The 13,100-nt window shown below is 46.5% G+C and overlaps 3 protein-coding genes across 3 annotated transcripts; 1 reads left to right on the forward strand and 2 right to left on the reverse strand.

Annotated features, from left to right (window-relative positions):
- Positions 1–314: 314 nt before the first annotated feature.
- On the forward strand, positions 315–1,264 carry RhiXN_08027 (short chain dehydrogenase; the record flags this gene model as incomplete). The annotated part of the gene is made up of 5 exons (XM_043327843.1): positions 315–415; positions 476–540; positions 599–813; positions 889–1,115; positions 1,174–1,264. The coding sequence occupies 5 exons, from the start codon at positions 315–317 to the stop codon at positions 1,262–1,264; spliced, it is 699 nt and encodes a 232-aa protein (XP_043183228.1).
- Positions 1,265–2,731: 1,467 nt separating this feature from the next.
- On the reverse strand, positions 2,732–5,578 carry RhiXN_08028 (uncharacterized protein; the record flags this gene model as incomplete). The annotated part of the gene is made up of 14 exons (XM_043327844.1): positions 2,732–2,930; positions 2,982–3,148; positions 3,198–3,263; positions 3,372–3,539; positions 3,594–3,742; positions 3,913–4,031; positions 4,206–4,291; positions 4,378–4,550; positions 4,607–4,694; positions 4,776–4,925; positions 4,985–5,086; positions 5,144–5,279; positions 5,336–5,475; positions 5,525–5,578. The coding sequence occupies 14 exons, from the start codon at positions 5,576–5,578 to the stop codon at positions 2,732–2,734; spliced, it is 1,797 nt and encodes a 598-aa protein (XP_043183229.1).
- Positions 5,579–9,404: 3,826 nt separating this feature from the next.
- Positions 9,405–11,996, reverse strand: RhiXN_08029 (glycoside hydrolase family 15 protein; the record flags this gene model as incomplete). Its single annotated transcript, XM_043327845.1, has 12 exons — positions 9,405–9,567; positions 10,138–10,190; positions 10,247–10,365; positions 10,416–10,500; positions 10,560–10,685; positions 10,742–10,900; positions 10,972–10,980; positions 11,032–11,144; positions 11,210–11,422; positions 11,491–11,668; positions 11,717–11,738; positions 11,788–11,996. The coding sequence occupies 12 exons, from the start codon at positions 11,994–11,996 to the stop codon at positions 9,405–9,407; spliced, it is 1,449 nt and encodes a 482-aa protein (XP_043183230.1).
- Positions 11,997–13,100: the final 1,104 nt, after the last annotated feature.

Here is a 13,100-nt window from a genome sequence, read left to right on the forward strand (position 1 = left end):
CAGTCCCATTACACCCCGGATCCTCCGTCTACTTCGTCCCCCATAGCACGCGTTAAGTCCAATGTCTCACTCGGACCTCGCTAGTTCCGTCTGGTTTATTACAGGCTGTAGAACTGGCATGGGCAGACATTTTGCCTTGGTACGTCCGTCCAACACCATGGGTCTTGGGCAACGCATAAAACGGGTTGACGTTCATAATCTACATGCGCATACATATGACCACCTAGACGCTTTTGAGCCTGGGACAAAAAGTGATCGCGACAGCTCGAAACATCGACCGAATCCGTGATATAGAGCAAGCAGGGGCCGCAATAATGACAGTAGATGTTACTTGGTCGCCGGAAAAGCTGAAACAAGTGGCCGCAAATGCGATCGAAGTATACGGAAGAATAGACTATTTGATCAACAACGCTGGGTGAGTACATGCCTTTTCAGCTACAAGGACTTCGTTAAGTAGCCTTTGATTCATAATTAGTTATGTATGCCAAGGCGCGATTGAGGAGGTGAGCTGCCAAGAGACATATGACATCTTTAATACAAGTACGTACAGGGATTATGCTTGTCAATAACAGTTCTGATCTGACTTGACTAACAACAGACGTGTTTGGTGTTCTCAACGTCACTCGGTCATTCCTTCCCCACTTTCGTCAGCGCCGTTCTGGTGGCATCATAATCATATCTTCTATAACATCAAGATGGTATCACCCCGGAATGACCATATATTCCGCTACGAAGGCAGCGGTATCGACGCTGGGAGAGGGGCTGAAGGCAGAAGTTGAAGGTTTAGGTATCAAGGTGCTCACGATTGATTTAGTAGGTTGCTGGAATAAAGATATCACCATGGCCTGATAGCATACTGAATAACTCGTTCGCATAATCACTTGATAGGGGCATTTCCGAACTCCAGTGCTTGAACGCGATACAAACCTCAAGAGAGCTGCCCAGGTTATTATGGATTACAAGCCCATCAATGGCTATCTCGAAGAATATATAGAGAGAAGAGCAGGCAATGAGCCCAACGATCCTAAGTTAGGGGTGCTACGAGTAATCGAGATAATTACTCAAAGCGGTATGGCTACCGGTAGAGAAGTACCAGCACGTATCCTTCTGGGAGCGTGAGTTTGTTCGAGCCTGCAGCCATCGATAGTACTGACTATTTATTTCGTCCGATAGTGATGGGAAAGAGCCATTTGTGAAGATATGTCAGGACATAGTTAAGCAGATTGAAGAGTGGAGCGACGTTATTTGTTCAACTAGCTATTGAATCATTTAAATACCATTGTTTGAGTCGTTGCGAATGTATCTAGGAGCTTATGGCTTCTAGTCAGTGAAAAGGAAACCAAAACCTCCCCCACTATCGAGTGGTTACAGGCTACCAGAGTGCTTATGTGAAGCGGTGTAGTAACATATTTTCAGACTAGTCACCATACAGTGCACTCAAATTTCACTCGGCTCTTTATTCTTTCCACCCACCACTCCACTTTTGTACCCAGAGAGGATGGCCACCCGACCCGCGAGCCTCCCTCGCGTCTCATGCAGTGAAAGAGCTTGGGCAATTGCAAAGGAGTAGAATTTAGCATTGAGTTGTATCGAAGCCACTTAGTGAGAACTGGGTTGAACTAGGTTGACTCGAGGGGGCTATTTCCATGCGGCCCACTAAACGAGGTTCGATATGTTTAGATCCTGGCGGCTGATAAGATAACTATCCCATATTTATAACCGTGGCTGTGCAATGATATCCACGCCATAATTTTGATCTTGTTTTCCTCCCGCTGACCACATGGGCAAAAGTGCAAAACTTCATAAAAGGCCTAGAAAGGTATGCAATGTACGAATCATACTTCGGAGAAGATTTATAGTCCTTCACTTTAAGGCCAAGGTCACTAGTTCCTCTGTCCAACCCCAAGCAACGAAGACCAAGGCAGATAAAGTGAAGAAGCTCAAATCTAAATCTTCTAACAGAGACCGGGAAGGACACGTGTTAGGCGGCGCGGACTATGTTACACTCATGATGGGTGGCCGAGCGAAAGCCAGGGAGGAGGCCTTGAAGTTGCCCGTCGACGAAGATTAGGTGGTCCTTACTTTTGCCGACATGGCCGGACTCAAATAAATACAGACGACCCTTCATCACTCGAGCTCAATGGGATAATACAATGGGGCCCCTGAATGATAGGCTATAGCTTTTGGGCGGTGTAGCCGCAGGCGTGGCTGCTGTTTGCATGAGCGTCCTTATTCACTGCTGTGTTGCATCTGCCTTCCAGGCTTGCGCAATTTGATGTTGGGTGTGGTTTCTACTATTTCAGGCCAGAAAGTGACCAAAATAAACCAAGTGGAACATGACAATCGTCAGACTACCGTACAACATATCAACTAATGAACCTGCACAATCTCCGGTCACCGAGCCGAGATTAACTCATACAACCAAAAATAAAAGGGGGTACAATCGGAACCAGTGTCCATCACCGAACATCTAATGTATTTCACTGGGATGAAACGTAAACGGGCATGGGTCTGAGAATCACAGGTGTTCCCTTCGAAAAGGGGGGGGGGGTCTAAACATTGAGTCATTCAAACAGTCTTAAACCACTCTTCGTCCAAAATCGCTCAAAGATCGACGGAGCACACATGCACTCGGCCAGGACTTAGATGCGGCGTGGTGACTTCCGAATGCACTCCTGTTCACCCTTGTCGTTAACGGACAGTGCGTATCCTTTCATGCAAGTATCTAAATTCAAATCAAGTCGTCAGGAACCAAGCGAGCACGCATATAATTGAAAAACTTGCAAATCGTGCATTTCCCCTCAGTGCAACTGGTCCCACGAACGCCAGGAAGATCAACACAAGAGATACCTAGGCCAGTCGAACTACATCCGCCACAGTTGTAAAGATCTTCAGATGGCTTGACGCACTCATAAGGTTCGTTAGGGGAACTGTGGAAACAAGGTTAGTCTCGGTTCAAATAGGCAACAAAAGGAACCCACATAGTTGCCGTTGCACGGTCGCCGTTAAGAGCCGGAGGGGGGTCAATGGGGCATGCAGTCATGGCAGACGGGCATCGTTGGAGTGTCCCATCCGGTCCCAAGATAGGTTGGTTACGTTTGGCCTTTCCATAATGACCTGAGGGCTGAGGATGGGATGTGCATGTAGACTGAGAAGAATGTTATTACTTGCAAACTTGAACATGATAATAAGCTTACTTCACAGTACGGAATGCCTAATATCCCCTTCTTGACGACTGCGGTACACCCTTCATTTAGAGGTTTCTGTATAACCGGAATGTCAGCATGATTTTACGAATTGATTGGGCCCAGTTCACGTGCCTTCAACAATCCCAGAAGACATATACACTTGTCCTTGGTGACATTAGGAACCAACCCGTAAAGCGGAGGGCACGCTTTATCGAAAGTGGCCACAGCAGTGGATGCCAAAGCAAAGAGCGCGGTTACAATGAACGAAGGACGCATAACTAGAAGACTGGTCTCGGCAATTGTCGGAGAGTAAACGACAAATTTCAAGGCGAACTTCAAAGTAACACTCGGCTACACTTTCAATAGTGTCAATCAAAGTAGACAGGTATAGGAGCGTAGACGTACCTTGCAGGGAGCGAAGGGAGGGGTGAACGAAAGACTCCACGGCGTTTCATTGTTGGGTAGGGTAGGTTTTAATAGGAGGGAGTTTTGGTACGATAGAATACTGTCGAAGATACCGACATAGCCAGATTGGAGGTTCAGGGGTGTTTGGTCTCGATTTCAATAATTGAACAAGGGTCAGGGCGCGGATAAAACAAATCTCTACCGCTGCTGAACGCAAAACGCGGGGAACAGCATTACCAGATAACGAGGAAGCTGGACAGTGAGAATATGGCATCAAATAGGCGCATTTATGGTTGATAGATGCCAATGTGGGACATACCGTCCTCGATCCACACAGGGTCGAGCTTCTGCAACAGTGTCGGCGACCGCGTCTGGGCATCAAAAAAGGACCGGAACCTCTCGTGGATGATAAGAAGCTCCAGGAAGGCCAGCAATTTTCTACATGCGTCAGCCGTCGTAATTTACAGAATAAGATTTGATTTAATCGGTATCTGCGACGTCAACGGCGGCCACCGCTGACGCCTATCAGACCATTGAGGTGTGAACCTCTCGAAAAAGGCGTCTTGGTAGTAACCGATGGGCACTAAGACTCTACAGAGGCGTGGGCCTTACAGTGCTATTGCACCCGATCTACGTAATATCCATCCGTGTACTGTGGATCGAACCTCCTCGTCACCGGGATCATTGGGAAACATTGCCTGTCAAAACGAGGAAGCCGTGTAAGTGCCAAGCAATCAGTGAAGTTTTCTCGGAAATTTCGAAGCCTCACACAGAAAAAACTTACTTTCATCTTTGTCTGGACCACTTGCTCGCAAATCCAACCTCGTTCTTTAGCACGAGTGAAAAAGTCGAGATCACGAGAAATGTACTGGGGTCTATGGTGAGAGAAGAATACTAGCACACATGGTGTACTGATGTCGATCACCCTTTCTGGCTCGTGGCTCAACTTCTTGGGGTCTATTATGGTTATGATTGAATTCCCGGTTAACGAAGACCAGAGAATGCACCCCCACCTGCCGATTTCATTTCGTCCTGCGCCACCTCTTCGAGCCTGCGGGCCGGTCGAAGGGCAGATTCACACGTGTCCAGGAGGGCCGAATGCTGAATGCGGGAGTAAAGTAACAAATAACATTCAGTTGTTGTGCCTTGAAAGGTAGATGAGTGGGTATGTGCATTACCCACCTGGGAATGATTGAAAATAAGGTCGCTTAAGATGATGACGTCAAATGCGTTCTTCTCGACCGTCCGGGCATCTACAAGGGAATCACCGGCTGAGTTTGTGCGATCAAGGCATTGGAAAAGTTTTTCAGGATTGGTTCCCCATACGTAACCCTTTCAAACATATCCACGCTGGTGAGTGGTACGCATCAAATTCTGTTCGGCTTACTCACTTGCGCTTTGACATTCGGGTGTATGTGGGAGGGGATGTTGTGATCAATATTCCTGGTTATGTTATCGAGGAGAGGAGCATCAGGGTAATCTGTGATAACAACCTATGCGAATTGTCTGTATCCCAAGCCCTTGTTTGATCGTACTCGAAAATGACGAACCTGATGAGCACCACAGAGAGCAGCGACCAGGCTGGGAAGTGCCCCTCCAGCACCGAGCTCTAGGACTGCTTTGTCTCGACAGAGTTCCAGGGAATTGAGATCTAGGAAGTCAGCTAGAATGATAGCGGCATTCCAGCTGCACCAGAGCTTAGTGTCCCGATATTACGCCATGGGTTCAGGGAACAAACAAACAGATGCTGAGCCCACAGAACATGATGTCCGACCAGCTGGAGATCGAGCGTCGACCATTCGGAGGCATCAGACTTCAAGCGAGTCGCTTGCCGATGATATGTGGTCAGCGTCGGGGGAGGTGTTGGAGGTCTCGGTGGTTCCTTAAAATCTTCATAAATACTAAAATATTAAATATACCAACGCAGCTACCTCGAATACATTATCCAGACCCAACTCATCCTCATTTCCGGAGTGCTCGGCCATCAGTCTTGGTGGTAGGTTGAAGGAAGATCGGTCAGGTTCGCTTACGTCACCCTAAGGGCAGACGCGCTGGATGACTAACCATGGGCCATCCATTCCAGGCGAATCAAGCGATGGGTATTCCTTTAAAATACTGAATGTAAGAAGTGACGATGTCGACCCCAATATACGAGTATGGACCTTCCTTTCATTCAACTGACCGCTTCGCATCGACTCACAGTGCCTAGATATCCCTCCCACGTATACATCAACGGAGGGACTCCCCTGTCCACCGCAGACGTCGGTCGTTAGCCCACGGTGCTCAGGGAAGAAAGAAAGCTTACAAAGTACGATAGATGAGCTATCACCTATCGAAATTGGCCCTTATCCGAACCCGGGCCCGAATCAAAGTATATCGACTTGATACCCACATCCTCGGATTACCGGGGCCAAGCCCTGTTTACAACAATCCGCATGGCTGTCGTGTTGCACAAGAACACGACGAGACTATAACAGAACTCTGAGTGATCTATTCATGGCCGGCGGTTATATCAGTCCGACTTGGAAGATTCTCCGGGATTAACTAGTCGTTCTCCGTTCCAAATGGGGCTGTTCTCATATGTAGGGTTGGTTGCTCCATGGAGGCGGTTATTGGTGGCTTCACCCCAAGGCGCAAATAACTTAGCGTCCTACCCGTGGAAGCTTTGAGACGCGGACACTGTTTACTAGTACAAGTTGCGCCCAGATTTCATCTATCATGTATTGGGAGCCCACGGGTCATGAATGCCGTACACATGATTGTTGTGCGATCATCAACTGCGATTGAACTCTCCCATGCATAACTTGATCTTGAAAAGTGCCTGTTCACGGCATTCGAGGATAAGCATGCCATGTATGCAGTCGCTCAATGAGACTTTGTATGCGATTCGCGTGGCAGCAACCAAACCTTACAATCTACGAGCTCGGCACTTGTTCATCAGAGGAAATTAAATGTCTGAAACTTCCATTTTGGACCATATCCGATAAATATCTCCCAAGTAACCCCATTCGGGGCCTATAGTTGCTAAACGACGTGCGAAACTTTTGGGAGGTCGTAAATTATACAATCATGTATGACTCAAGGTAGTCATGGTCCCTAAGGATGCTAAATTGAATGAGGATCTTGTGCGACCCTAGCTCACATCCAACCTTACCCGTTGCTCTGGGAGCAATCTAATTTGTGAGGGCTCGGTAAATACACATCTGAGCTCTGCTTGTGAAAGAAACATATCGCAAGCAATCTCTGAATTCGACTAGAAAGGATAGTATGCGGTATTTGGCACCTTGGGGAGCAATAACGTTCATCATTCAAGTCACAGCATTTCTATTCCAATAGAATATTAGAGCTTTGACATCGAGTATGGCAGCAGAGATCAGGACAATGCAGTATGCGATCATCATTTTTTTCGGACATCGGGCTAAAAGGTACCCCCGATGAAACCCAACTTCGAAAGGACTTGCGCTCGAGGCTATATCGAGGGGTATGAGTCATACATTGGAAAACGGAAAATAGTTGAGGATTTTGCGCTACAGAGGAAAGACTGACGGTCGAGTTTGTGGAGACTTCTCAGCCCTTATTATCCTCTCCCTTTCCCAGTTCAATAAAAACCAAGAGCTTTTCTGGGACTTTGCAATCGTAAGAATTATCATTGCACCAATATTCAAGTCCTTTACTGTACAGATGGACGGCAAAAGAGCTCATAAAGGGTATCCACGGGCCCTGCAATATGATCAACAATTAATCCGGGATATCCGGGCTTTATATTCCATATTAAACAAAGTAAGTGGTTTAACTGACACAATTCGTGTGCTTGTTAAGCGCCAAAAAAGAGACAGCAAAAGCCAGACCGCAGCTATTAGACAGGTATGCATAAGGGTCCCAAGTCACTCCTAATCATACTCAGTAACAATTCGCTTTATGAGGGTCGGGTGTGTATCCCAATCCCTGCGTATGATAGGTGTCCATAAATAATTGATAAAGTTCCAAAGAATGTGATAACTTACGCTGATTGTCATTTTTTGGTACAATACCGTTTCTCATCGCAACCGCTGCATCTCCAGCCCAATAGAACGCTAGGGTTGGGACACCGAGAATAAGAGCACACCAAGGAATGTTGCAGGACGCGATCCATTCCAAACATCATCCCCAGAGACATCCACGAAGAGGTCCAACTATGAAAGTACTTCTGTTCAAAACTTTGTCTTGGAACGTCTTTACTATCGGCAGAAGACTTGAAATGATCATACACTCTATACCATAGAGGGAAAAGACTGGCTTTCAAATGGGCAGGGACTTTTATCCGGTGACGCATAAGTCCTGCCGTCAACCCGGAGGTCCATGTTCGAAACTGCTATTCGTACATATCCATCATTGGGGCTTTTAACAGGCGAATTAATTTGATTAAAATCACGAGGTAGAATTATACAACCCCAAGTGCTTACCCACTTCATCCCAGAGTTCGTGTCAGTACGGGAAGAAGGATTATTCGTCCGTGTACTTCAATTATCTTCTCGCTGAGAAGGTCTAGGAAGAAGGTGAACTTGGTTGGATATTTTCCAGTCAGGCTAATTATCGGAACGGTCGTGAGCGCGAACTTGGAGCTTGGTTTTGGCAAGAAAGCAATTGAAAATGTGCTCACAGTGCATATGCGTGGGTCATAACCGTGCAGCCATGCAGCAGCCGATGATATGGACCTTCTCTTGGCTTCTCGTATCGACAGATTTCAGTCCATATTCTATCGAAAAAAGCATCGAAAATAGTAAGGCAAAGGCTTTCAGCATTATCGATGCTGATATGCTTGCACCCATAAAGGAACCCCTTGAAACTTGTGTGCTTATGTCTATCGGTGCAAGACTTGAGCTTGTTCGAAGCGTCCACAACAATCTGAGTTGCGTCTAGCTTTCTGGTTGAATCTTGGTATTTTTTCTCTTCGAATGCCCCTTTGGCAGCCTCGGGAAAATTAAGTAACATAGCGCCCAGGCGATCATCCTCTGATTCGTTGCAACATAGAGAATATCACGTCGCCACGTCTATAAAGCGCACCCAAGTTCGATCATCGTCTGAACTTTATCATCATGGTCAGGTTTGAGCTTGGCTACATAATACACCCAGTCAGATCACATAGTCCAAGTACTCACCGGGATCGAGGAACAAAGGTGTGGCGCCGCAAATAAGGCGCGTATCATATCAAGCATCAGGCCCCATCCCGGGAAGAGATTTGTTGCCCACCTTGCGGCAAACAAAAACTTGTCCCGGGCGGACCAGAGTTGTTCCATTATGAATTCACCGTCAGGGATGGTGCAATCTCCAGTGTGAGGCAAAGAAACAACCTTCCTGGTGCTTGTATTGTAGCTTATTCCAAATAAGGTAACATCTCTCTCATCCGATTTCAACCCTTTGGCCCAGTCAAATAACTCGGCCAAATACTTGAGCAATATCGGATGAATAGATTGACCCTCCGGTAGTAATGTCGTCGCCAGATAGAATGGTCCAAAAAATTGTGACTCCCCGGAGAGATTATTGGCTAACATGGCAAGTTGAACGACGAGAGACATCACTCGAAGACACAAAAAGCCATAAGCGTAGTCGAGTATCTGCCCATTGTCTAGATGATTGCAATTTATTAAACAGATCCAAGAGCGACACGTACCCCGTTTCCTTCCGCGTTGCAGTGTGTCCGAAGCAAATTTATGCAAGCCGGGAAAATACCAATCCATTCGTCATCCGGTGTAACAAGCAACAGGTATAAATTAACACAAGCCGGGCTTTTTTCCATTAGCAGTGTTTTTTCAAAATCTTTATAAGACACGTCTAAATCCTCGCATATTGCTTCCAAAACTTCGGCGACTTCCTCGGGAGTAGGGGGTCGCGCTCGGACAAGTCGAAATGCCCATCCCGAAGATATTTATCTAAAGTAGGACCGTAGCGGTCCGTAGCTTCAGATCCCTCGTTCCAATTCGAAGAGCTCATTGTCCTGAAAAAGTTCAAGTACACCAAGCGAAATAGCACGTGATTGTCGAGCTAGAGCGCGACCCCTATCATGATTACCCATTTCGAGGTGGGCTTACGCCAAGCAATGTGGATGAGCTGATTATTGATACCAGCCTGCCGGGATCCATTTACTCTAAATCATGGTATTTCCAAAACGCTCCAAGGGCTGAGGACAATTGACAATTGACTTGTTTAAATCGTAGGTCTATAATATACATATATTGACAGATTAAACACGAACCTTCCATTTCATACTTGACCACACCTGCCACAAGCAAAGTACAAATTTCCGAATTGAAGGAGTAGAAAATATTCAAAGGGAGAAATATGCACAAAAACAATCACTTTGCACTTCAAATAACTAACTTATTTGACACTGGTATTTGTTAAGAAACAAGCGTAGGTCCGCGCTTGCAGACACGAGGAACTTTCATCGTTGTTGCCCCCCAGGATACAGGAATATGACCTGACCTCCGTTCAAACGCTGTCACAGCACTTGCGTACCTGATTTCATTCTCAGGTTCGATCCAAGTTAGGCGAACATCTCACTCACGAGGCTGAAAGCCGTTGTGCCGACCTTGGCTCTCCAGTCACTTTATCATATTGCTGTAGATTCGCTCGTCAGCTACTCCATACACTGATTAATGCTGTAGTACACTCACCTCGGACATTGATCCATTACTTGGAATGTATTTGGCATTGATGAGCGAGAAGTCGTCTGCATATGACCAAGTGCTCTCTATGATGCTATCATACTCTGCTTGACCTCGCTTGAATGTGCCTGTGTGAGTGTTGGGAAGTAGTTGTTGAAAAATGGCAATGACGATGAACTTATGGAAATCTTTCCGATCCGTTTCCATTGATATATCGCGTCGTACAGTTGCTCAGCTACCGCAAATGTTGTAATGAACCACGGCTGAAAATGTGCATATCAGCCACCAAACGGATCCACGCGAGTCAGATTGGCAGACTTACATGTCCACCAACGTAGTTGTCATTCGCGAACCTTCCGACCGCGATCGCCTCAGACGCACTCTTCCCGTCATTGATTGGGTAAATATCTCTCATTGAGTCCACAACTGCTTTCAGGTTCCTCAGCGCCTGTCATCGACCTATTAGTCTGTACACTCGTTGGCTGGACTAAACGGAAGTCATACCATTTCAGAGCAAGGCTGGAATGTGGCGTCATCGCATCCAGCCTCCGGGTCGAACTGTCTGATAGCAGTGAAAACCGAGGCGACATCGACTGTATCACGACAAGGGCCATCGCAATTAATGTTAGATATAATGACAGATTGCGTGGAATCCCAGAAGTCCTAGAAAAAATGGAAATAGTAAATAGTTCAAGTGAGTAAACTTGTGTATAATTGGTAGTGATAGAGTGAACGATATCGGCCTGGAGGTAGATATCGAGATAATCGATACGTATGGTTCACTTTATACATACCTGGAAAAAGCACAAGGCATTATCCGCCTGTTCGTTCCAGAAGTGGTACTTTTCTTCCTTTCCTAATGTCTTCGCCAAGTCTGCTCCTTGCTTAAGACCCCTTATCTGTGCCGCTACACTAAAATGACAACTTCCCACAACCTATCCGCCAACCAGTTAGCGCTGCATAGCATATTACAAATGAGCGCGCTTGCCTCTTCCCATGTATTGAATCCTGTCACGTTCCAGTGATAAGCGACATAATCCAGATCTAGAATAACGATAGGCCAAATACTGCTTTCTACATAATGACGCCCCGTTCGGCCATTTCGAGTGAGAAGACCGTTTGCGAAGTCGATCATCGAGGACGAGCGGAGTGCTGGGTTATCATGCTGAGGACGTCCTCCCGGACCTGATATTGTGGGGAGGGGGACGTTGAAATCACACCAGTGTGTGACTGTGTGGGTATAGCAAACATACCGGTGTAGACACTCTCATCAATGTTGAATCCAGTCTCGCCTAGACCTCCAGTCGTAAGATTTCCAGTTAGGTTTGGAGTTTTTTGTAGCCGCCCCTGTGAAGATACCCAGTCGTAGATTCCTGGAAGGAGCGAATCGTCCCGTCCGTCTGCCCATATATCAATGAGCACTTTATATATCTGAAAATGGCGTTAACATTCGATTCAAGTGAAAGTCAGCATACATACCAGCGAGCTATCCCGAATAAATCTAGATAACGGTCAATATCTTGTATTGCTAGGTGCATATAAGAGCTCACGTGTGTTTGTAATCAACAGGTTCAGTTGACGGACTAGATACCACAACTCCCGGTTTTGCGTCTCTGGCATAAGCACCTTGACTTCCTATGTTGTCGAGTATACCCTGTTTAGCGAGTGGATACTGGCGTTGGATAAAGTCTTGTATGGGATCTCCCCTCGACGAGAGGAATGTTAGGATGAGGGAAGGAAACAGTGAAAGGAATCGCATGGCGAACTCGAGCTGGGTCAAACTGGTGACCCTCCTGTGCATTTATAAGGAAGCACTTTCCTCGGTTTCCCAGACTGTATGAAAGTCTTGCCACTAAGACAATCAGTGGAGCAGTCTGCATGACCTCTATCACTCTTATCGGGTAAGTCTTAACTTTCCAAAGCCTCCAGGTCCGGAGCTCGATCGCATATATTCAGTCTAACCAGATGTTTGGTTTGTGATTGATCCGAAACAAGTATTTCCACTTCCCTTTCCTTGAGGTCACGTGATAGGTTTTCAGCGGACTAACTTCCTCGTGAGTACTGAACTTGCACAATAAAACCTGAGCAGTTAGCCGGGTGTTTGGTCATGATAGAACGAGGTGAGCTGCCATAAAAGCTGTTCTATGAGGTCGACGATTCATCCCATGGTCCATAATGGGTAAAGGGTCTCCGTCCCCATTTGCCCGGATAGTGAACCTTAATATATATGGTTTTTATCCGCTAGCATTGCTCGAAGTTAGCCACCTTGTCGAAATATGTGGAAGGAGGTATAAAGTTACTCTTCATAGGGACATAATGCATGTATCCTAAATAATGGCTCCATACTACCCATCTTTGATGAATAAAGGTGAGTCCAATCATACATTCGAGTTTCTCGCAGGTTATTCTGGAGATCGAGTAATGTAAGCCACTCATTCTTCCAGTCTAGATTGATCAAGGTAAGCTCCCCGAATCTGAATAATAGTTATGCGGAAAGTGGAACAGATTTCATCTGGTAAGTTGTCCACATGCATTTGTGCGAATGTCCTATATATATGGGGCTAATTAATTGTGTCGCCACGGTGGCGCTCGGGTATCTTGAGTTTCACCTTCGAGCTTGGCCCGATGGGGATCGGCACTTTCCGGCTTGATCCAGACTCGACACGAGAGTGGCGGCCCGGAACCCAAAGAAAGCACTCGATATCTCACGATCTGTGTCCTTAGATGCGCTCATTTAAGTGGAAATTACCCCTATCATCATGCTCCGCTCATAGCACCCCGGGTCGCACGCCTCCAGGTTGTATAATCCCGCCACTTTAGCGCCCATTTACCACTCGCCTAAAAGTCTCCTAATCCCCCAAAT

The sequence above is a fragment of the Rhizoctonia solani genome, chromosome 9, assembly GCF_016906535.1.
Source record: "Rhizoctonia solani chromosome 9, complete sequence".
NCBI lineage: Eukaryota > Fungi > Basidiomycota > Agaricomycetes > Cantharellales > Ceratobasidiaceae > Rhizoctonia > Rhizoctonia solani.